General features: G+C 44.7%; 1 protein-coding gene across 2 annotated transcripts in view; it reads right to left on the bottom strand.

The window, feature by feature from the left end:
• Positions 1 to 15,551, bottom strand: part of DDAH1 (dimethylarginine dimethylaminohydrolase 1) — a 58,731-nt gene extending 43,180 nt beyond the window's left edge. Inside the window, exon 1 of one of the 2 annotated variants that reach the window (XM_038144484.1) lies at positions 15,264 to 15,551. In XM_038144484.1, the coding sequence (XP_038000412.1) occupies positions 15,264 to 15,536 (273 nt within the window). In that variant the 5' untranslated portion in view covers positions 15,537 to 15,551. Of the gene's footprint in view, positions 1 to 14,723; positions 15,167 to 15,263 lie in introns of those variants that run through there. The other variant, XM_038144483.1, reaches the window with a different exon arrangement.
• Between the last annotated feature and the right edge of the window lie 10,588 nt (positions 15,552 to 26,139).

Raw genomic sequence — 26,139 nt, forward strand, 5'->3', positions numbered from 1 at the left:
TAGAGCAGCCAACACATACAGGAGACATGTCAGATGCTTGATGTATCAACAATGACGTGACAGCTTTCCCAGCCCTGGAGAGAATGCAAAAAGCAAGGGGCAAGGATTATGCGTTCTTTAAAGACCTACACTCCGAGTGGATTTAGCTTGTTCTTAAAACTAATTGCAGGATATATTTCACATTGCTACATGCTCTATTTAACATTACTGTGGATGCGAGTTCTATTGTGCTATTAACCACACGCTTCCACAGGCACCACACCATAGCCCAAAACTGCCTAGTCAATACTTAAGGCTAAGAAACACTTTAAAGCTACAGCCACATCTCAAACATCACACTAGCTCAGACTTTCCAGCAGTGAAAAACACGACCATGAGACCAGCTCAGAGAGATGGTAAGTAAGCAGACACAAGGGAGGAAGGAGTTTAAGTGCTTTAAACTAGTAAGACTGATTACAAGCTCTACATTAAGCACTGGCACCTTAGAGGATTGAGCCCCATCTACTTACACATGTGCGTCATAAGCACAAGCCTTACACTTAAGAGAAAAAGTCCCTTCTCTTGGAACCTAACATAACACATAGAATACACACCAATTGCCTGTTTTTATTCTTTCACTCATTCTGGTCCGAAAGGATTTGCTAAATCTCTATCCAGGTGCACCATACTCCTTCCTACTCCAGATCAGGCAACGAATGCTTGCACTTCTCAGATGGACACCTCCCTGGGACGATTCCCATAACCCATGTCTCCTACTAGGACCACAGCTGCAGCTCATTCCAAGTGTTATCATATCTAACATGACTGTCCTTGTGTATTTTGTAGGACTAATAAAATTAAAATGGGTTTTTAGTACTTTTCATACAACTCCTGAGAAGTCCAGTTTGAGACCAGCAGAGCACTTCATGGCATATGTAGGTTTGTGGTGAATCTGCTTTCAAGAATGCAAAACAATACACTATTCTTAGACACAGTTTCAGGGTTTATATAAATCTGAATACGACCTTACACACTGTATTATTAGCAGCCCTTGGTTTACATTCCATCCAGAAAAACACAAACACATCTCTTAAGAAATTTTAGGACTACTGCTGCATGTTAGACGACTGGGAGACCTTCAGAAGCTCCCATTAGGCTTCCGGTTTGTGTGCAGCAATCTTGTATAGAGGGTAAGGAAACGATGCAAAGTGGAAACTAGGTTAAATTCGGAGAAGCCTGGTGCAGAATTATAAGCAGTGCCTTTAGTCCTTAAGATGAAGCGTGGACAGAGCACATTTTTACTGCACAAAAGCTTTTGGCGGTTTCTGGTGGCTGCTGACATCTGTGCCAAAGTTCCCCCAAGGATGGAGAAATGAGGAGAATAAAGTCATGCTCAGGAAATATCAAAGTCAGGCCATGAAACAGTAAGCCCCAGGAGAGACAGGACATGCTTGCAGCTAGCAGAGGGGATGGCCATGGGAGTATTTTCCCATCAGTGCCACAAACACCGCTGCCTTAGCTCAGTGCCTGGACAACAGTCACTTTGTTTCAACTTCCCCTGCATTTACTTTTGCTACTCGCTAGTCAACCTGAACGGCCAGGATACAGAGCCACAGCAATGTGGGCTGCAGGGAAGCCAGGGCTCCAGCTACTGGGTCAGGCAAAACCATTGGGAGGGTTACTGCAGCCGAGCGACAGGCACCAAAGCAGACGCGCAACATAAGAGCCCAGCCCTGTAACACCCATGGGACCAAGGCCCTCATGACCCCAGTCTGATCAGGGCATCACTGATGTCATCGGTCTACACCAGGCTTGAACACAATGGGCTGATGTCTGTGAGGACTTTGGAAATACAGAAAAATGCTCACCATCCAACCCTGGCCATGCCAGCTCTAGTCCTGCTCCTGCAAAATCTCTCCAGTCAGCCCTGCACAACGCACAGCTGGTTTGATGCTCTCCTGTCAGAAACGGCCTTCAGGCTGCTCATAGCATTACCTCAAATACAATGAGATGCCACTCCTGGCAGTCTGCCATTCATCAAACCCACCCAGAAATGGCTCTGCTACTGCCATTTGCCGGCATAAAAAGACCAGCAGGTCTAGTCTGCAATTATTTGTGATTGGGTTATCCTTGCAGCCAGAGCATAAGGTCAGAAAAGAGTGACACCTTTTCCAAATGGCTCCTTGCATCCAGAAAATGAATACCTATTACCAATGCTGGTGTTTCCAGGCTCATTTAATCTATAAAATGCTGTTCAGGAAAAACCTGTTGATCGTTTCCACAGCACAAATCAGCAGATTATCAGCTGCCATCACCTGTCCAACAACAAAATAGACCCCAGGAGTCCACAGGAGACTCTTCTCCCCTGGCAGCTTTCTGCAAAGGCTCTTCCAGGACACCCTCTTCCATAACATTAAGCCTTTAAGCCTCACTCTCAATATATTAAACCTCTATTTGCCAAGCATTCGCTCCTAGGCCTTTCTAAGAATCGTTTTGCAAAGCTTGGATGGCAGTATGTTTTCACAGCTGATGTGGAAAAGCTAGAAACAACATTTCCCAATGAGAAATCTCTGCTTTACAAAGTGTGCACTGTTTCTTTGGCTTAATCTGACTTGCTAAGGTGGGGGGGGGGGGGGGGGGGGGGGGTGTGGCTGCAGAATTCTTTTATACTGTTGACATAAAATATCTCTGACTGTCTTCATGGTGGAATCGTTCCATTTCCTGCTATCTGTTCTAGGATGGATATCCTGAGGCAGGGAAGAAAAAATAAATCAACATCTGACCACAAACCACCCATTGCTGGTGCTAGTGCTGGCCCATCTTACGCCACTGGGCACCCTGATTAAGTCTGAGCACAAGTTTTCCCTTGCCAGGTAGGAGGAAAACACCAGCAAGATCCGTGCAAGGTTAAGACAGGGCATCTGCCTCCCAAACAGGCAGTGCTTGGAACAACTCGTGACCTTCAGGATCACAGCAAGCGCCTCATTAGGAGTGTGCTGAACAGCTATCAGTATTACAGCTTATTCATAATACATGAACAGCTTAAGGGCTCACAGAGACCCGCGTATCCCGGCAGCCTGACTCCAGCCACGGCCAGCACCGGCAGCTTCAGGGAAGAACCACAGAGAACAAGCACAGAGTGCTGCTGTCTCCAGTATATTTTCCCCAGCTTATTGTAAGAGGCAATGCACATATTTCCAAAGCCAGCTATTGCATCTGGATCAAAGCATTTAAACAGCTATTGACGGATATCTCTTTCATAGCTGACATCCAGCTGTACTTTTGCTCTCCCCACCCCCCAACCTTGCAACATCCTGGCAACGACTCTGACAGTTCAGTTGTGCATTGCATGACAAAGAACTTCCTTCTGCTGGAATCTGCTGCCCGGCTATTTCTCTGGATGTCATTTTCATACTGTCAGTCCCAGCTCATTTACTCTGTACCATTTGAGGTATTGTAGAACACTCCTATTTCTCCCCTCCCCAAAATAACTTTGAGCTGAAGGCATTTATCTAATTAGTGCTGCTTCATCCAGGAGCAGTCCTACGCTGCAGCAAGGTCTTCTCATCCATCCACACACCTTTTCTGCTTATTCTACATTTCCAAAATGGGTAACCAGAACCTCACACAGCCTTCTAGAATAGAATGTTGATGAATAATCAGTTTGAGCCAAGTCAAGAAAATGGCCTTTCAGCAATACTGGAGGTATACAGTGCTCATCTAGAAGGAACTGTCCTTCTAGAGCTCTAGCCAGAGCTCTCTGGTCAAGGCGGCCTGGTTGGTTTATTATGTGTTTATTATATGTTGGTTTATTATGTATTATTATATGTTTATTATGGTTTATTAACTTTACATTATCTTATGTGACAATAAGATCATATTCCAGAATAAGATGGAGTTTAACAGAAACATTTGCTTTAAAAGTCATAAAAATAAGAGATTTCTGTATGTCAATGCAGCAGCTCCATGTTGTATGGATTAGATTTTCCCAGCTGGAATGCCAGCATCAGCGAAGACATGGCATCCTGTATGATCCATAAAGTGCTGACAAAGGCTCTCCCCCACGGAGACAGTCAGCTCACTCCCCACCCCTTTCTTTGACAGCATGCCTCTCCTACACTGACTTCTGCCTTGACTCCTCCTGTGTCGGTGGTGGTGGGGCTACCTTTCAGTTTCCTTCCTTGCAACCAGCTCAGATCAAAGGGATCGAGAATTATTGGACAAATATCAGTAAGGGCAACACCAGAGTAGTGTCTGCTTGATTTCTTTTGGAAACCTACACTAAACCCAGCTTTCTCTGCACACATTTCAAGCTGCTGCAGCCAGAAGAAATGTGGAAAAGGGTTATGACAACCTTCTTGTCTAACACCCTCTACTCCAAGGAAGCATCATAGTTTGAAGTTTCTGAATACAGGAGTACTGGCTACAGGAGTCACCCAAAACCACCTTGCAAAAAAACTTGGCAAACTTTGCAGAAAACCTCAATGCGACTTTTCTACTGGAAAATACATGTGTTCCATTCATATCATCCTCCATTACTATCTATTGTTTCTATCAGTTCATTTTTGCCTCTCAAGAGCTCACTCCAGCTCTTGCTAGCACAGGCACAAGCATTTCCATTAGAGTCTTTTAGCTGGTTCAAAGACATGAACAAGTGAATTAAACTTCAGTGAATACCTAGTGACCAGCAATAGCCATGCCACCTCTCCTCTGTAAAATGTCAAAAGAGCATGAGATTCATAATTTTTACTATTTTAAGCACAGTGATGACAGGCATACTCAGTACTTGGGTAGGTGAAATGCTAGAAAGTGTTTTTACTGTTTGCAAAATTAACTCCTATAGGGCTGCTAAATGTCTCTACTTCTACACAGAGGCACGGTCATCAATTTACCACTGAACATTTAAATTATTTTTTAAAACATAGCTTGCTATTTCTGGAGAGCAGGCCAAAAACTAGCTCTATCTCTAAAACACTTGTCTTTCTAGCCTTTCTAGGGTTTGCATGGAGATGACCATCTCCATGGCTGCTGGTCTGTAGCTCAAAGGACATCAACCACACTGAAATGCAGAGACATTTGCACAAGCAGGATTCTTATCCTGCAACATCACCCTCTCTGAGATACAGGATTCGGCTTCCTGACAGCTCTTACATTAAAAGCCTCAGAAAAAGCAAAGAGAAATGCAAAATCAATCACAACACTGTCAACAGTGTCCAATTATGTAGCAGTTTTGTTTTGGTTTGCTTCAGTGGCCAGCTGGGACTGAGCTGAGATAGATGATTTCATCTTGCCAGAGAACTTCAGTTGGCATCCGGAGACAGGCGTGGACAGCCAGATCCTTTGCTGTGAACATACATAATGAACCCTCCAGAAACAAATTATCACAATCATTTTTTCAAGATGATGCCAAATACTGAATCTCTATTGACATGAAAATGAGTTCTGCAAGTCTTGAATGAGCTGATTTTTATCTGCTTGCGTGGTTTTAATATTGACTCTGAGACAGACAAACAGCACATCAGAGTGGTATAGGTGATCACTGGCCTTGGATGAATGCAAGACCTGACTCAGGTACATCTCAGCCATAAGACATTTCACTTCTTTTTCCCTGGAAGACGAACTACTAATACTGCTATAAAAGGGGCAGCAATAAAAGATACTGTCACCTGATGCTCTGGGTACATAATTTATCTTCACCATACAACTGTGACTGACCAGATCTGACACCGAGAGTGAAGCTCTCTTACACCATGAACTTGATTAGGGATAAGCTTCTATAATAAATACCAAAAAAAGCAGAATGGTTTATTTGTCAAAGGGATGAATGACCAGTAATTACTGACAGTAATGTCTTTCTTGGTAGGAACAAATTTTCTGTAGTCACAACCTCTGGCTGGCATGCCTGCCACAAACAATGACTTTTACACAGATGTGTGTGTACTGGTGTAACTTATGAAGACTGTTTTGTATACATAACTTTCGTTTCAGGTCAGCATTTAATGACCAGGTCTACATTTTTGATCCAGCACTATTTACTAGGAAACTTCTGACAAAGACAATAAATCCTCTGAAAACTGATGAACACAAGCATAGACAATGCTTTCCCAGACTGAGCTGCTAAGCTCACTAAATATTCAGCATGAATGGAGCATTGCAAGTTAAAACTTGCTATACAGTCACTTCCCACAGCATCCTCAGCAGAGCCACGCTGAGCCTGCAGCAGAGGCAGAGTGCCTGCTGCAGAATCACTTCAAAATAACCAGTAATAGTGGTTAAAGTCTGCATGTGTTTATTTTAATGAAAAATATCCGTTCTAAGGTCAGCCAGGCTTGCCAAAGAGCTGCATGCCCCAGTCACCCAACCAAGAGGGATGATGGGAGACAAGAAGTTTAAGTGCACAACTGACCAGGCAGACTACACCGGGGATGTAATGAACCCACCTTTGAATCCACAATTCCAGAAGTGACTGTGGTAAACTAGTTTTTGCAATGCTTTTAAGTAAGGCAGTTACAAAAAAAACCCAAACAAACAAACAAACAAAAACCAACCCAAAATACATAAACAAAAAACTACAAAACATCAACTATTTAGGTTCAATTTGAAAGTCCAAGCAGAAAGTTCTTGGGGGAGGAACAGGGTAGCTCCAAGCCATATGTATAAGTCAGAGAAGCAGCAAAGGATCTTTTTACTTGGTGGAAATGCTTATGGTTATTTGGAACCTTTAACCACTTAGCATTTGCACTGAACCATAAGCTCACCAAGGGCTATTTATCGCAGCTAAAGGAACCGTGATTAACAAAGTACCGAAGCTGACATCAGGCTTGCACAATAATAATCAAGTGTCCACAAGAGATTAAAAAACAGGCATTTAATTTGGGTTCCAACTTTTTTTAGTCTTCTGGTCAGCAACTGGGATATTTCTGAGAATCCTGACATCACAATTCAATAACAAGGTCTAAATATGGCTTCTACTAGAAAAGCATGAAACCCAAGCTGCTCCTGGACTATTCTTAAAGACTGTTTTACAGTTCTATAGATAGAAACCAATTATAATGAATACAGTCCACTTATATTGATCTGACTAGAAGCTACTTCCTAACATTTTCATTAAATAGGGGATCACAGAAGCAAAATTGAAAATGAAAAAATACAGTTCTTGGCATAGCCAGTTTACCCAAAGTGTTAGCCTTATTAATGCAGGGTCAGAGCTACATCAGCAACAAACTTAAAGACCAAAGAACCACATGCCCAAACCACAAGGCTTTAAACTGTGAAGCAGGTGATTTTTGAAATAGTCTGCTTTAGGAGGCTAAAACACCCATTCTTATGAATATTGATAATTACACTGGCTCCTGGTAAAGGTCTACCTGATGTTGCCTAAATGAATGAGGTTTTTTTAAACTTCTCAGTACTGTTTAAGAAACTTTTCTCCTCTACTGCATGCTTTTCATTTAATTTATATACTAATACAGAATACACTGAAAATTAAAGCTATTGATTTGATAAAAGAAAACACTGAAGCAGATTCTGATACCAGTTACTTCACTGCCTTCTGTAGAAGATCATTACATTTGAGTTCGCTAATTATAGGCCCAAAGAACAACAATCCCACATTAAAACTCAGGTACACATCTTATCCAAAGTCCGGCTGGTACTTCATAACTTGTTTTCAGAATGACAGAAAAAATGCTGACAGTATCTTGCATGCTTTCACTCTAATTGTGAGGTTAGACAGAGAACATGATGATAAAGATAGGCTAAAGGAATATGTATATATGGCTCAGTACAGAATGGGAAAGGTATTAAAAACTCCAATCTAACAAGAAGGTGGAAAGGTATGTAATGCCATCTCAAATTTTTGTCAGCCTTCATGTAAAGTGTTTGCCCATGTTTACTTGCCTGCTGTTTTAAGTACAAAGCAATTACACTGTGGTAACCTCTGTACTTTCCACCTTAAGTTTTCTAGGTGGAACACCAAGGTGGTCTGGGTCATCAAGGGTAAAACACAATAAGGATGTGCAAAGGGGTCAGTGAAAACATAAAGGACTGCCACAACTTGTGTGACAGTTTAAAGAACCATGAATTATTTAAAATGGTAATAAAACATTTAATCTCTTGCTTCTCTAGTGACCAGCCAGTGCTAATCCTCCATGGAAAGGAGATGGATTCCTGACAGTGCCAGCTCAATCGGGAGCAGAAAGCCACAGCCTCGCTAAGCTCTGCTTGCACATGACTGACAGAGCTGCCCAGACAGAGCTCAGTGGGAGCACATTGTCACCCTGAGCTGGGCTGCAGGGAGTGCCCTGCTCTTCCCCCAGGGCTGGCCAGCAGCACTGAGCATCCCTGTGGGAGGGGTGCCCAGTACAGGAGCTCCTCTGCTTGGCTCATCCAGCTTGGAGGTGTCGCTGAGGTTTAGTCAGCTTGTGCTCAGCATCAAAACTGCCACCATAAAGGAAAAAAAAGACAGGCCACTGACATGAGAGAGGAGACTCCCTTCTGAAGGGAACAGAAGGCCCCCCATGCAGACCAGACCCACTTGTTAGGCAAGCCTGCTGCCCCCCCTGGGGCCCTGATTAAAGATGGAAGAGAAAGCTTTCTCCCCCAGTACAGCCCTCAGATTATTATCCCTTACTGATTTTTCAGATGTGCAGCAATGAAGTCCCAACAAGGAGTCTCAGGGCAACCAACAGACCTCAGAGCCTTGGGACAACAGGTTAAGGGATCAGGAGCACAAGCAGTATTCCCCTCCAGGTTTGTAACTGCAGGGAGTGATGAGTGAAGAAATGAGAGAGCCAGCAGATCAATACCTGGCTCTGAGCCTGGTGTCACCAGCAGAATTTTTGGGTTTTGATAATGGGTAGGTTTACACAACAGCAGGCCTGCTGGAGACACTTGTCTCTCCTTGCAGAGGAGTTAGCAGGGCTCATTGAGCCCTAGAGTTTTAACTAGAGTTTTAAACTAGATTTGAAGAGAAAAACAGATAAAAACCAGGCTAACTAGAGATGAGCCTGGGGGCAGCACACCAATGTTTGAGGGATGGTGTGCTTAGTGAGGCTGATGAGACAGCCATTTGCTGTCTCACTGGAAGCAGGGGATGCAGATCCATGGGGCAGCAAAGAGTTCTGATGTATTAGGTCCCTCTGGATATGGTGATTGTGAACAGAGAAGGACTGCTGAGTGACCTGGTGGCTGAAGGCCACCCTAGGAAGAGAAATAATGAAATTATTTTTGATTATTGGAGAAATTGGCCTGTTTAAGGGACTGGTTGATAGAATCCCTTGGGAGGCATTACTGCACTGCCTGTGGCTAGGAAGGCTCTCCAGAGGGATCTGAACAGGCTGGATCAATAAGCCAAGGCCACTTCTATGAGGACCAATACCAAGTGCTGGTACCATCCTGCATTTGGGTCACAACAACCCCATGCAGCACAACAGCCTTGGGACAGCGTGTCTGGAAAGTTGCCCAGTGGAGAAGGACCTGGGGACGCTGGTTGGCAGCAGCTGAACATAAACATGAGCCAGCTGTGCCCAGGTGGCCAAGAAGGCCAATGGCCTCCTGGCCTGTGTCAGCAATGGTGCGGCCAGCAGGACCAGGGCAGGGATTGTCCCCTGTGTTCAGCAATGGTGGGACCACACCCTGAGTGCTGTGTCCAGTTCTGGGCCCCTGACTACAAGAAAGGTGCTGAGGGGCTGGAGTGAGCCCAGAGGAGGTCAGTGGAGCTGGGGAAGGGTCTGGAGGAACAGGTTCTGTGAGGAGCAGCTGGGGGAGCTGGGGGGGCTCGACCTGAAGGAAAGGAGGCTCAGAGGGGACCTCATCACTTTACAAATACCTGAAAGGGGGTTGCAGTGAGGTGGGAATTAGTCTCACCAGGGGAGGTTTAGATGGGATGTTAGGGAAAATTTCTTCACTGAAAAAACTGTCAAGCTTTGGGCTGCCCAGGGAAGTAGTGGAATAACAATCCCAGGAGGTATTTGAAGGATGCAAAGATGGGACACTTAGGGACATGGTTTAGCAGTGGACTCAGCAGTGCTGGCTCACCAGTTGGAATCTACAATCTTAAAGGTCTTCTCAAACTTAAAGGGCTCTAAAGGCTCACGTGAGTATGCTGTAAAACAAAACCCCCATAACCGAATTAAGTTCAGGAGCCCAGCAGAGCCTTAAATCTCTTTCTCCTGAGCCTAGCTTTTCTATTACTTTGAAACAGACATCATTAGCCTGCAGGACCATCTATACCTACAGAGAGAGTGGAAAAAGTGTCTTGCATTTAGCAGCAGCTATGCTGTATTACCTCAGTGTATACAGTACATAAATAACTTGGGAAACTCTTTTTGCCTTCTGTGTTTTTTTAGAAACCTCTGCCTCCTGGTCTGAGAACTATCCCTGCAAGCAGTAAGCTGCAGTTAGGACAACAGGCCAGTGTAGGCTGCAAGCTAGGGCTCATACACAGTTACAGCCATGCAGAGGCTCTGCAGGGTGGGAAGGGGTGGCAGCTGAGGGTGCTCAGCACTGAGAAGCCCAGCACAGGATGGGCTGCTGACAAAACCCTGCCACACAGCAAGTAGATTTGGGAAGAGATGCCAAGAGATGCTGAAAAAGCAATTAGGTGGTTTCTCCAGTTCTTGTTGGGAGGATGGGATCTGACAAACACAGCTCTTTGCTGCTCAGTCTGTCCCTCACTGCCGAAGGACCAGCTTTCCCACACCACATGAATGCAGTCACAAGTGTTCCCAGTGTGTCTTGGAGGTGTAGGGAATAACAAAAGTCTTGGGTTTCCTCTTAACCAAGGAAGGAAATACACTGAGCTCTTCTGCAGCAGCTCCTGTAGTTTTCCCAGCACCAACTAATTCTCCATTCTCTATTTGGCAGCTGAGAAGAGGCCAGGTCACTGTGGGCGCATTTTGCTGAGCTTTTGGGTTTCCATCTGTCTACATAAGCACAGAAATAGTAGAAATGCCATTTTGTGCTATCCCAAGCACATTAAGACAACTTAGGCAGCAAGAGCAATGTGCTGATGAGGGCTCTTCACAGCAACTAACCCTGCTGTATGCAGAAGGTGACGTTGAGAGTTTATACAGGAGGAATAAACAATTGAGAACATACTGCTGGAACAAAAGGTGCTGGAGCTGGCAATCTGATCAATGATCACAACATTTCCACTGGACTTACTCAAGCATCAAGTGCACTGGTGACTGCACACAGCTAAGCAAAACACCAACTTGGACATATTAGCAATCTACCTTTGGCTTACTTCAAAAGCCTTTACCTTTCTGCCAAATCAAAACTCCACAGAAACTATGAATTTTAAAGTAAGTTCAGAAGCTTGTAACACAGAAACATAATGCCTTGAAATAAGTCTGACTTGCAAACAAATCATTAAATGCATGACTAATTTTTCTACTTTACTAAAAAAATACTGGGCTCTTTCCCAGCACTGCCTGAACATGACCGAATTTAATTCAATTCTTTTTTTTCTCCTTACAATAACTTGGAGCAAGAACAGACATAACTCTAGATTTTACTTTGTTTTGTTCCAGACAGACAATCAGTAAAGAATCCACTGCTGCTGGGGGGATAAGCAATAATATCTATAGAGCCTGAAAGCTCATTCAATGCTATTACAAACTACTGCAGAAATTTGTCTACTGCACAGTGTTACCATAATTGGTGACAAGCCTTCTTAATAAGAAGTCTAGTCAGTGAAAGAAAAAGCTGTATCCTTCTTGAATACTGCATTATAGGTTTTCAGTAGCATGAAACAGAGGAGATTAAGACAGTGCTGCTCAGCACACGCATCTGGCAGACAGTTTATCAGAAGGCACAACACACCTGAAACAGCACTGCTCCAGCCGTGTATGCAACCAGGCTGTTGTGTTTGGGATGCACCTCAGCAATCCCCTGTGCTCTTCAATTTTCACTGGTCTGATCAGGCTCCAGAGCTCAACCAACCTACCACATGCCTCTTTGGCAGGCTTCCTGGACACAAACCCTCCCTCTATTAAGTACTTGCAGAAATGGTGCTCTACGACCATGTTTTCCTCATCCTTTCCTTCTTCCTCTGCCTGCTCTGGACAAAAATATATCTAACAGTTAAGAGACCAGTAAGGTAAGTCCAGCTGAGTCCTGCCTTATAGGGAGGCTCAGGTCAGGAGTGCCTGATCAGGAGTTGGGCTTTACTGGGTTAAGCCAAGCATACGCCAACTGTACTGCTAAAATATTCATGGGTTTGCACTTATGTTACATAAAAAGAATAAGAGATTGCAGTTTGAGAAAGCAGTGCTTACGTAGCCTGCATCCAACCCTCCTTCCCTGTCACCCAGTACAAGTGACAGTGCACTACAACAGTCTTGGCTCACTTTCATAACAGCCAACTCATGCAGCGTGCTTCCTTTCCTGGGCAGCACTTGGCACCTGTCCCTGTTCAACCATGAGGTCTCCATAGGTCAGCCCCTTTCTTCAGCCTGGTAAGGACCCTCTGCACAGCCTAGATCTCAATGGTATCACTTCTCACCCTTGCCCCAGTTTGGGGCTACTCACAGCTCAATAAAGATGCCTCAGTCTCCTCTGGGTCACTGATAAAGGTAGATTTGACAGGACAGATGGTAGGACAGATTCTGCAGCAACATCACTTGCCACCAGACTCCAGCAACTATCTCAATGGGGAATTCAGAGACTGAACATAAACCTCAGAAAATTATCTTGGGAGGCTGCTAACAGACACTCACTGGGATCAGCAGGAGGGTCAGGAGCAGGTGCTAGGCTCCCTCAGCACAAGGTGCCCACATATCTCAGTGCCTGGACTTCCTGAGCACCTGTGGTTGGTACCTCCAGAACCAAAGTTGGAGGCAATAAGAGCAGAGAAGCTTTGGGTACACTAGGAAATAATAGCCTCTCATGCAGCTACACCACACAGCTCTTTCTGGGGGGCTCTATGAAAGTGACATTATCACAGACATTTGCCAAGATGTCCAAGGCACGCACTGCCACAGCACACAGAGCTCTGGGTAGGCACGTGCGCATTCCTGCTTTCTAAAGCCTTTGCCATTTCACTGCTTTCAATATGACATCCTGGTCACCAACTACTCAACACAGACACTCCAGACAAACAAAACTGACAGTAACCACGCCGGGAAGGGGAGGATGCCTTGGAGAGGAGAGGGATCAGGAACAGGCAGGTAGCATCCTGCAGAAATGAGCACCTTCTCCCCCTTTCCACAAGACACTGCTGTAATGATGTTACCAGGAGGAAGAACTGTTGTAAATAAATGTTCAGACAAGCACCACACTGCAGGGTCGTGCATTGTTATAACTTTAGAAGGATACCTGTTCAATTATTCTTTTTGGTTTTCCTTCATAGAAAACTCAAGGGAGGGGTTGCTCCATCATTCAAGAACACTAATAATATTCAAATTATGCCTGAAAGCTCTGTCTCTCTTTTGTTCGTTACTCTGCCTGGACAAGTCACTCATGGAAAGAAGTAAATCCCTCCTCCTGAAGGGGAAATAGTACAAATGGCAGCAGGACTCACAGAGCTACATATCAGTGTGTCATGGGAAGGACCAGCTAAAACTCGCTTTGACTCTGGCTAAGAAACAGCTGCTTCTGAGAGTAGCATGTGGTATACACTGTACTCTGGTGCTGTCACCTTAAAGAGCATTCAGGGTGTTACAAAGAGTAAATACACATGGTTATGCACAAGAAGTGCACATGTACAAGTTGTACGCAGTATCTCAGATACTACACTGCTGGGGAGAATTTAAGAAAACTTTGTAATTGATAAGAGAAAGGCACTGCGTAAAAAACACCAAAACCAAGAGGAGCTATTGTTGTACTAGAGCGAGTGGCCTGTCCCATGGGAAGAACAGCACAGGCCTGTGGATCTCACAATGCACTATGGTACCAATGATGGGAACGGAAAGAGACATAAGAAGGGTTACATGAAAAGATGCTTACAGGAAGGCATGCTGTCATTGCTCATTGAGAAGGTAACTGGGTGGCACTTCAATGCATGCACTGCATGATGAAACTAGTTTATGAATGGGCTGAAGACATGAAGAAAGTACTAAGAAGATCTGAAGTAAGGCTCCTGTGGGTGTGCATCCACCACACCTCTCTCCAATGGCCTGTGTCTCCTACACATGCAGGGGGCCTGCAATGGTTGCACAAGGAAGGCGACATCAGGTTCAAGGGCATTAAGGCTGACACCAAATACAGCAAAACACACACCAGCTCTTGTGCACAGGCCAGTACATACAATTACCACAGGCACCAGCGATGCACTGCCCGGGGCTGAGCTCGGGTTCAACGTGTACTTAATAGCGGGTTGTGGACTGAGCAAGGCTGCACCGTGGACACAAACCCGCACAACCCGCCAGCGACCCATCCCGCCGGGCGGATCGGGCACGCTGACAGGGAGCGAAAGCCCGCACGCCCCAGAATGGATGAGTCATAGTTTACACTGCCCATCCACTTGTCTCCAGGAGCAGAGCATCGCTCTCCAGTGAGCCCAGCACAGCGGGGCTCCGCCGCACAGCGAGCTCGGCTGCCGGCCGCGGATACCGGGCTGAGCCGTGCGCGGGGCCGCTCCCGCCGCGCAGCGCTGCGGCTCCGAGCGCGGTCCCCGCTCCGCCGCTGCCGCCCGGGGCTGGGGCGGGCCCGGGACACGCCCGACGGCGCGGCCGCCCCGAGCTCACCTGCGCGGGCATCGCGCCCCGCACCACACCGCGCCGCACCGCACCGCACCTCACCTCCTTCCGGCGGCTGGGCGCGCCCGGGCGGGTGAGCAGCGCCGTCTCCTCGCAGACCACGGCCACATCCTCCACGAAGACGCAGTCGGGGAGGCTCTCGTCGGCCGGCAGCTCCAGCACCTGCAGCCCCAGCTTGCCCCGCAGCACACCCACATACAGCTGATACTCCCTCTCCGCGCGGGCGAAGTCTACCTCGGGGCCCGCCGCGCTGCGCAGCGCCTGCCGGCACAGCGACTCGGGCAGCGCCCGCACCACGGCGTGCGTGCAGCGCCCGAAGGCGGCGAGGCCGCCGCCCAGCCCGGCCATGCTGCGCGGCGGAGAGGGACGCGAGGGACGCGAGGGACGCGCGGCGGAGAGGGACGAGGGACGCGCGGCCGCCGCCGGCGCTGGCAGCGGAGAAAGCGCCGCCCGCGGCCCGGCCGCGCCCCATTGGCTCCCCACCAGGCACATTTCCATGGGGCCGCCGCCGCCGCGCCCCCATTGGCTGGCTGGCGGCGGCCGGGCCGCGCCATTGGCCGCCCCCCGCGCGGCGCCGCTTACCTGTACGGGCGGGCCCGGCCAGCCCCGCGTGTGGCCTGAGGGGCGCGGGGCGGCGCGGCCGCGTTCCGCTGGGTCTGTGCCGAGGAGCCGCTGTGCTGACAGCGTCCTGAGCCCGCGCCCAGGCGCATTCTTACATCCGTTCCAGCTGGGATGGAAGGCAGGGGGAAGGTTGATGACCCTCTCACTCGAGGGCGCCTTGGCTTGGCCATCTGCGAGCCCTTTGCCGCTGCCTTCCCCGTCCCTGGTGGCACAGCTGAAGACCGGGCGGTTCATGTGGGTGACCAAAGGAAGAATGTCCCATGACAAGAGCAGTTCCAAATACAAATCCTAAGGAAATAAGCCCGGCCGACTCTGCTGTCATGGCTTTCTACAGGGCACTCACCGGCAGAGCGTGTTCACCTGCTGCCACTCCTTCACACTGTTAAGGTTTCCACCTCTGTGGAGTAGGAGGGACACCGCTGCTGTGCTCCACCTCTGCCTCAGGGACTGAAACAAAGGATTTCACACGCTTTTCCCTAAAAAAGCGCTTCCCTCGGTTTCATTTTCTCCAGTTTTACCCTGACTGGAGGCTGTCCCGGAGGAGGCCATCCCTTGCCAGAGCGCATCTCTGTCTCCCAGGCAGCAGGCGAATGAGTCTTTGTGCCACACCTCGCGCCATAGGCAGCATCCACAGCACCAGCCCTCAGCTGCACTGCTCCAGCTCCCAAGCCACGCAGGTGTCTCCAAGGTTTGTCCTCACCAGAGCAGACAAGAAAAAAAGAAGGAAAATGAATTTTCCTTCCAGCTCTGCTTTTGCTGCCAAGGCTTTTGCAAGTGTCCCTCTGGTAACGGAGGGGACCCCACTAGCACACAGCTCTGTGTTCCCCCTTCAGAGCTCAGACAAAACCCAGGCAGTTGCCTTGGCCATGCTGTCACAGATACCTGCTGATGTTCAGCATTTGGGAATATGCACGAAGGAAATACCAAAGTGTGTTTCTAAAATGGCAGCTCACTAGATTTTCATCTGCATTTTCCACACGTTCTCCAAATATTCTGTAAAGGCTGCTTTTACTTAATGTGCATAGGAGCAGTTATTTGAATAACTGTCATTCACTGAATAATGTGCAAATATTACTTTGCTTAAACCAATGGACAGGTAATTGAGTTGCTATCATGTAGGATATTTCAAATTCTTGAAAAACCTCTACAAGTAGTATCATACTGTATCTGGTATAACATGTAATCCTTCCACCATTGTTAAAGCCTGTTTGGACTTATTACTTATTTGGAACATAACCATTGGCACAGTTTGTTTGTTTTTGTTTTTTTTTTTAGTTGGCATCACTTTTAGCCAGAAGAAAAAGTGCTACTATCCAGTAATTTTAAAACTTGACAGGGTTTCGGGCAGCCAATGGATTGGAAAGTTATAGTCAATACAGATGTTTTTGACATCCACAATCACTTTATGTATTTGTAATTGGTGACAATTTTTAGATCTCACTGAAAGTACAGGCTAAGAGGTGACACTACACTGTGATCTCATACACACGTGTCATGCTCCCTAGGAAGGTGAGGCTTGCCCCAGAGGCACAGTCACCAGTCCAGCTCAGGTGGCCCCAGCTGCTCCCTGGGAGCTGGTCAGGTATCACTTCTGACAGCTTCTCAATACCTTTATGGGCAACGAGGCTGGAGAGTCTCTTTGTGAGACATAGTGCTATGAGACAGTGCATGCTAGGCACACAGTTGTGTGTTGGAGATACGTATCGTAGCTGTTTAAACAAGGTTTCAGAACTAATGACTACAGTAAAAAAGTCATCTGTATTCCCATAAATGTGTAAAACTATGCAGTTTAAATACAAATTAAGATCTGTTTTCTGATTGTGATTATTGTTCTATTATTTATGGTGAATAGAAAGGCATCATTAACAATCTAGGAACAGATGCACCCAGAGCAATATTGTGCATATTTGTAATAGGATTATCAAAATATCAGTTTACTCACAAATTAACGTTACAAAATAGAATGTGTTCACATAGTCTTATGGGAGTGCTGTTGAAATTCATCATATGCAATAATGCAAAATAGGTCAGCTACAGGCACCAACATAGTATTTAAATATTCTCTACTTTGTTGAATATCCAGTATTTTCCTGTAACTTTGTCCTGCTGGGGAGACTAGTATAAAAGAACAAACCTTTACCTGGGTCACTGAAGGTCAGAGACGGTCACTGCTGTTGAAGATTTTTTGTGACCATGACAAAGGAGAATTTGGATCACTGCTGAATACAAATGCATACCACACAGGCAATTGCTCAGGCATGATAGGCAGCTGCAAAGTTGGAAAACATTTCCCATTGCTTGGAAATGCTGGAACATCACCACTGTCCCTAAAACCTTAACGGACATCTCTCACACTATTAATGAAATGCTACTTGAAACTCTAGAGAGTGAAAAGCCAGGACAAGACAGCAACCATTCAGTCACCAGCACATCCCACTGTAACAAAGGGAATCTGCACCAGAAGGATGGAGAGACGCTGAATTTCACTTTGAAAAGGAAGACAAGTTCAAGTGGTTTCTTCAGCTCGATAGAAAACTGTGCACAGCCAAACATCATTATGAACACTGATCTGCTGGAAAAGCTCCCATTATGACCAATGAATCATTCTCTTAGAAGAGGTACATGACCAGGTCTTACTCACAGCCATAGAAGAGAAAAATGTTACTTTAATCATGCCTTAAGCAGCGACTCAAAGGGGTTTTCACCCAGATACTTGTCAGAAGTTTTCTCTTTCTTCTTTTCTACTGCAAAAAACCACAATGACTCAGTGAGTCAGTATTTCTACTAAATAATGGTCTGGGCTCCTCATTCAGAGAAGCTGAACACATTGGGCAGGCAACAAGGCACTTCACCCCACTGCATGGACAAGCCCTCAAGTGCTTTTACATTTTCCAAATGCTGAACAGATTTGTTTGCCATCTCTTCTTTACATAACAGATACTTCTGGAAGAAGAGACCATTTATGCTATCCAGAACTTCTTCTGGATGGCATCAATCAAGAGTACATCAGCCAGCCGGTGGAGAAAACCTTTTGGGGAGCAGCATTTTCCCTTGCCTGAGTTGAACCCATGCTATCTCAGGGTCTTACTGGGGTCAGATAGATTCTATATGTAGCTGGTTCAGGGGAAATACAATATTTATTTTGTCTGCTATGGGATAATGATCTGGGTGTTTCCTCAGCTGGCATTTTGCATCCTGCAGAGAAGGAGGAATTCCATGATCTGACAGCTACACAGTTGTTGGGAGACAAAGCTGTCAGAGGGTGATTCTTTGCAAGTCAGTTTTGGCAGCATTGTTGCTGTGACACGGCACCAAGCAGCCTGGACAACATGCAGGGCACAGGGCATTCCTCACATTTGTAGTCTTCCCACGTGTTGTGTTACAATAGATTGCAGTTATTGTGTACAACCAGAATCAACTTCTGGATTTTCTTGGCTGAGCAAACAGATCACTGAGGCAAGAGCTGCATTCTGTACTCCTATCTCCTCACCTTCACCATGCCTTATGACCACTTTTACCCTTCTTTCTATCCAGAAGAAAAGTCACTCCTTGAATTTAAAAAAAAAAAAAAAAAGCATAGCTTAGGTATCACAGGTATGAGATGAGATTAGTAGTCTGTGGAAATTTATACTAAATTACATAAATTAACATATCTCTTACAGAAAATTATAGAAATGCACCATTTGTGTCCCTGATGGACAGACTTCCCAGAAATATGCCAGAAATGCTACTCCAGCTAAGAGAAGGAGGACACAGAGCTAGGATAAGTGCCTAGCAAATGGTTCTCGTTATGACTGCAACATAACAAATTATTTCTGCTATCAACAACATTTTTAATAAAGTTTGCTATTTTATAAGCTTGGCAAGAAAGCATCAGCTCTGCAGTAGAAGGGGAAATGGTTCATGCCATTCATACTTATGCAGCTACTGTTTAGTGGGTCTCATGAATCCAAAACCAGCTGCTGTGAAGTGCTGTAGGTGCTCACTGTGGGAAGCCCCCACTGTGGGGCTTCCTGAGGGAAGGGTGGGATATTGAGTAGCTGTATAAAAATGTTGGTGCCTAATGATGCTATTTGCATATTGAAATCACTGCTGCTAAACTGGGCTGCACTGGTACAAGAGGAAAAATGCATATACTGTGTTCTTGTCTTCCCTTCATATCTACTATCTAAACTATGTCTCGGTTGCCTAAAAAAGCAAATGCTTAAAAATGCTGATGGATGCAAGTTAATATTTTTGAAAGGATCCAAGCCCTTTGCAATGTAACTTGAGTTACCTTTTAATGTTTATCCTAAGACTTCACTTCCCTGGTGTAGAGCCAGTTGACCAGCTGGCAGCACCCTGCAGGTGTGGCAGGCTGTCCTTCCCTCGCATTGCCTGAAAAGCCCTCGCAAGCTCAGCAGGAAGAGGCAGTGACATTTGGCTGCAGCATTTTTTGCTTTTCATGGTTTGCATTTCTCATTCCTTCTAGCAGCCAGCTGCCTGAAAATTAATTCACAGCCTTTCTTTTCAGTTAGGCATCTTTTGCCTTGATTTATAAAAGCTTTGTACATTTTTTGTGTTGACTTGGTCAATAACTTGCAAATGCAACTATGAAGCTTTAAATTTACATGAAACTTGTTAAAGTGGAATTAGCTTTTATATCCACATGAAACAGAATGTATGTGTGTGTATATATATAGATATACACATTTCTATATCTATGTGCATGCACACGAGCCAACAACTTTGTGATTTTCTTTGTGTTCCTGCAAAGGGCAAGGAGTTCTTTTGCCAGCTTCCTCAGCACTAAGAGTAGTGCTAGAGACAAACAAGCAGATAAATACATCACAAATCAAGCTAAGAAAGTTAAAGATTTTCAACAGGCTTTTCTACCAAGCTTATTAATAGCTGTCCTAAGTGTCAGAGTTAAGGTTATAAAACAATGAGGGATACATGGATCAGCTAAAGTGTTAATGTATCCAGGCAGCAATAACTCTTGCTATAATTCCTCTCAGAACAGGCTTGAAATGACCTTGCCTTCTTCAAAGGGGAATGTTTAACAGCTGTTTGCCTCCCCACGGGGCCCCAGTGGGTAGGTGCTTCAATGGAGGCAGATAGTATAAGCAACTGACCCCAGTTGGAAGGCTTGAAGAGCAATGGGTGATCAGGAATCAGTACGTTTCATTTGAACTGCAGTTCCTTATCACTTAACCAGGAGGTTTCCCAATACCTCAAATTCACCAGCTGAAACAGAGTGGAGGAATGGTGCAGTTGAGGCGCAGCTCAGAAAGAGGCAAAACTACTCCCAACAATGTCACTGGCAAGTCGTGCCACCACACGACAGAGATCGGAGGCAGCACAGAGGACACTGCCTGCAGCAGATAAATCTGCAGCAGATAAACCTGCAGGGCACTGCCTTCAGCAGATAAACCTGTACCCTTGATGTACCTAATATTTCATTCTGAGGAGTTGCTGAGCTGAAGCATCTATGGGCTTTAAGGTCTGTTTTCCAAATGTCAGTAAGAAGACCAGAGCTTATCTCTGTGTATTTGGTATTAGAATCATGTATCCTTGTAGTGCAAAAGCTTTGTTATTATGTCCAATTTGAACCTCTCAAGGCATAACTTCTGCCTGATTTACCCTCGATGTCTATTGAGAATTTGTCTCCATTGTGTTTTAACTGTCTTTCAAGTACCCATAGGTTGCTTCTAGTTCCTTTTTTAGCCTTCTCATTTGCCAACCAGAGGAGCCTAGCTCTCCAAATCTCTTTCCATGCCACATGTTTCAGACCCCTAATTACCATGGTAGTCTTCTGCAGGGCAGTCTCCAGTTTCTCAATCTCTTTTCATGGGGCAGCTCCAGACCAGGGACAGTATTCCAGATATGGCCTCACCAGTATCAGGTAGGTGGGGATAACAATTTCTCTTGGTTTACTGCCCATGATCATGATGGTGCAGCCCAATACACTATTTGCAGACTTTGAACCTAGAGCCCTCAGTAACCCTCAGATCTTTTTCTGCAGGGCTCCTGGTTAGTTCCTATGGTGTACAGATCTACCCATTTGCAAATGTTGGGAGTTCTCCTTGTTGACCTTCATGAAGTTGCTATTAGCCCAGTTTTCACAGGGTCCATCTGAATTCTCCCACCAATCAGTACAACTCAAAATAAAGATTTCCACATTGAGCATATTCAAACCACAAAGAGAAAAAGGTAGATTGAACTGATTTACTGCTGTTAAATTCAACAGCAACCTTCTATACATAATACTAACCCTCCTGTCCTTTCACTTGTTTAGGAAGAATTCTAGCCAAAATCAGCTCCTTCCTCTTAGCTCCATGGAAATATGCCTGTATTCAGCTCCAGGGACCGATGTTTTGTTACACCAATAAAATATCTCAATCACCTTTTCTTGTCCTGTCTTGAAACTGATGGCTACAAATCTTTTTTCCCCCTGAAATCCTGAGAACTTGTGATGACCTGTAAATTACTGTTTCCTATGTGCTGCAGGTGTTCTGCACCAATGCTTACACCTCTGTCTGATATGTTGATATTTAGATTTCTCTGTCCTTCTACATTTGATAGTAACATAATATTTTGTGGAAATCCAACTGCTTTAATTTCAGGTAGACATACAAACACTGCTAACCACGTTATTGGAAAGAAATGAGTGTTGTCTTAATAAATGTCTAGGAGAAGTTGGAGAAGTAGTGAATATGTGTGCCAGTAGCTTCGCTGACCACGTAAATTCGGGTCTGTTTGAAATGTACTTGTGAAATCAAGTGCAGAGGACCAGTTATGCTTTTTACAATCTAACTGCAAAGATAAAATCAGCACTGAAAGCAGAGACTTCTCACTGATTTCTCTGAAAGCTGTAACAGAAAATTTCATGCATTTTGGCAGTTCTACTCCTTACTGCTATAAATACATATAGACTAGTGCTTCAAAATTCTCATATTCTTATTCCTTTCAGGATCAAGGAAGAAATACCATATGGTAATAAATGCAGTAAGTGGGGATGGAAGAAATTTTATTGTGCATCTATAGAAAATATAATTATTTAATGATTATGATCATAGTTTTAGAGTATGGATAGATAGATCTAAAGTATAATTATCTGCTCACTTTAACAGATGCATTAAAAGCAAGAATGGAACTACGTACTTACTTTTTCTTTTCAGTTACAAATAATATAAATCAGCTTTTTAATAGCACAGGGGAAAGCATTCTTTCATTTATTTTTCACAGGAGAAAGACACATTTTTAAAGATAATTAATGGTTTCAGGTGATTCCACTTCTGAGTAGTCTTCTTTCAAGACCTGAAAGTCAAAGACTGGGGGAAGCACCTTGTAAAAAGCAACATCTGAAGTATCCTAAGTAGGACATACCACACCATGACTCATTTCTCAAATTCTCTCCAGAAACAGTGAAGATGATAAGACAGTGTCATGTAGGAAGCATTTTGTAACCAACGGTAGGACTGCTTTGTATAAAATGAGACTGTAACCCAATCCTGATTAGCCAAGGGAATAAGGATCAATAACTGTTGTATTTCAACAGCTGTGTGAAGTACCAGATGACTTTTGCTGTGTATATTGTCACCTTCTGATTAGAAAGGGAGATAGATACACACACATACAAAAGTAACATTGTGATTCTAATGTATTCTAATATGCAAGACATAATTCAAGATCAGCCAACTGAAAAAACATCATTTTCCTATTTTAAATTTGGCAAATATGGGGCTAAAACTCACCTTTTTAATCTCTATTCTCTTGTTCATATATAAGGCTTTCTTTCCACTGCAGGCTACTTTAATGGGATTAGTTATTAAAGTCAACTCTTTCCAATAGGGCCTATTTGAATTTGATCCTTTTTTTCCCTAGGCATCAAGTTAAATCTTTCCTAAAGAAAGAAAAAATGTATCAAGACATGGCTAGTCAATAACCATATTAATCCATGTTAGACATTTCATAGATTCATAGAAAAGGACCTAGAAGGTCCTTGGCTGGAAGGGACTGTAAAAATTCTCTAGTTCCAACTCCCCTGCCATGGCTTGGGACACCTGCTCAAAGCCCCAACCAACTTTAAACACTGACAAGGATGGGGCATCTAGAACTTCTCTGCACGACCTGCTCCAGGGACTTGCCATCCTTCAGTAAAGAATTTCTTCCAAACATCTAATCTAAATCTCTCTGGTTTTAGCTAAAAACTATTCCTTCTTGCCTATGTAAAAAGTTGCTCTTTCTCCTTTTTGTAAGTCCCCTGTAAGTACTGGAAGGCCATAGTGAGGGCTCCCTGGGCCTTCTCTTGTGCTGGCTGAACAAACTCAGTTCTCTCAGCTTGTCTTCATGGGAAAGGTGCTCTCTCCTGGTAAACAGAAAAAGCTGTGCACACATCCACCCTGCATGGCACACCAAACTCCATTACATGCACAAAGTTAGATTGAGTAGCTGTATAAAAATGTTGGTGCCTAATGATGCTATTTGCATATTGCAAACTGCAGCAAGTGTGGTTTTTTGATCACTTTGCAAAAATGATTTTACTTCCTCTCTCTCTCCTCAACCTTTTCTTCCAAAATACTCATTTTTTTTGTCCTAGTGGCATCACTACATAATACTACATAATAGTTTTCTCTTTGTTTCTTTCTTTCAAGATCATGACCTGCACCAGTAACATCCCCCTGGAACAATGAAACTATCCAGGACAGGAAAAAATGTGGCATTTAGCCTATGAAATTTGGAAGCCTCTCCCAGAAATGATCACGTTGACTATGGACATCTGTGTCTTCAAAGAGAAATGCAAAATCTACTTCTTTGATCTAATCCTCTGCTCAGTAACACCACATTTATAAACAAACATGCATCATATAAAATCAACATTAACTTTCTCCTGTTGAGCAGGGAGAGAAGAAGGTTCCTTCTGTGCCTGTTTTATTTTTGGGACACAAGTGGACATTACAGCAAAGAGACGCTTTATGTGAGGACCCAGATAGGTGGAGATTTTCAAAACTAACAGCACATTGAGCACTGCCAGTGTGGCAAGTGAGGCAGTTTTTACCATTAACGCCTTGCAATTCTAACCACATATTCAGCTGAAATCCCACCTGAATTCTGCCAATGAAAGCAGCTTTAGCTTGATCACAGCAGTGACAGGGAATGAAGACACACATCAGGCTGATGAGCACTAAAAAGTAAATTGTTTGTCCAGATGGAAATCAATAGCTCTCTTCACACTCTTCATTCTTTGGCAAGATCAGGAGCTTTGGATGGCAATTAAAGCTTACCCAGCTGCCAAGTGTCCTAATTATACACACAAGAAATCCCGCATTTCGCCTTCTACCTGAAACATCCCTTATGCCACATTCATTAAGCTCATTACAGTCAGACCTGCTGTTGCTGGCACTGATGTATATTTTAACACAAAACTCCAAATAAATCCTTGTTTGCACCCAGCCCCACCAGTGAGGAATCCTCCTGAAGCACTGCAGATGCTCTGTGGTGGTCACCAGCATCTGTGCCACACAGAGATTTTCACAAGGCCCTTCTGGGCAGTGTTTTCGCTCATCCACCACATTTCCAGTGTTTTTCACCTCCCATTGAATTTTTCAGCCCACCCTCCCCTTGTTCAGGGCACTTCCCATTCATCACTGCCCTCCTGACTACTCATGCATGGCCATTTGTTTCTTCTGCTCACACTGAGCTTCTCCACATCCTTTCCAGCCATCCCTGACTGCACAGGAGCTGCACTGCTGCCCAGCGTGGGCTGTGTCCGAGGTGCAGTGCTGACAAAGAGGGCACCCAAGCAGGACGCTGCCCTGCATGGCAGGGAACCCCCAGCAGGCACACGGAGCCTGCCAAAGGCACTGGAGACTGACTGCTCTTGGATGGACTCGTCTGATTCTCTTGGAATTGAAGCCCAATCTTTTATGTGTTTGGTAATTACAGTGCTCATCCATCTTTTGTGAACTGAGGCATGTCTGGGTTCTGAGAAAAGAGCAGATTTTACTTCCCTCATAAGGAACAATATAGCAAAAATTTCTCACAGAATTTCATAATTACTTTCATTTTCCTGACATGTTTTTGGAGCTGTATAAATAAAAGTAACTAATGGAGGGCTGAGTTTGAGCAGTGGAAGCAGCTTCCAGGAATTCCTCTTAATTGATCTTGGCCAAAATATGCGTTTTTTCCAGAAGTTTTCAAAAAGTCAGGTCTGAATCTAATACTATTAGTGAAGGTATGCAAAATATGATAATGAAAAGAGCCACTAAATTTTAGGCCTCTTATTTTATCATGATGATTAACGTTTTATTATTAATTATATTGGGAAAACCCATTTAGTACCCATGGATTCAAGAGCAAGAGGTCTAAAAAGCTCCAAAAAACCAAAGGTAATGTAGCATTCTAGTCAGTTCAAGAGCTCCAGACCACAATGCCCAAAACATTCTGTTGCATAAATCACTTTGTCTATGCACAAAATGGTTAGATTATATTAAATAAGACTAGCTGAACAGGGTTCAACAATATTCACCAAGGAACAACTCAGCTATGGGAAACACCAAGGGAAAAAAGAAAGGTCCAGAGGGAACCCATCAGTCCCTGTGAGCCGTCCATAACCTTTTAATTTACATCTAAGGAAGAGGAAGGTTAAGAGTATTGTTAACATTATAAAGTATTTGCTTGTGTTACACTTTTTTTTGGTCACTTTAATAGCATTTTGGTTGCAATTTATCCTCAGCCTCTGGTGCACTGCTCTGGAAGGGCAGAGAGGCCTTAAAGGCAGGCATAAATGATCTTATACTGCCTGAGAAGCACAGGGGCACCGTAGAGCTAATGAAAATGGTCTCAACTGTCAGAG

This window comes from Motacilla alba, chromosome 8 (assembly GCF_015832195.1).
Source record: "Motacilla alba alba isolate MOTALB_02 chromosome 8, Motacilla_alba_V1.0_pri, whole genome shotgun sequence".
Classification (NCBI taxonomy): Eukaryota; Metazoa; Chordata; class Aves; order Passeriformes; family Motacillidae; genus Motacilla; species Motacilla alba.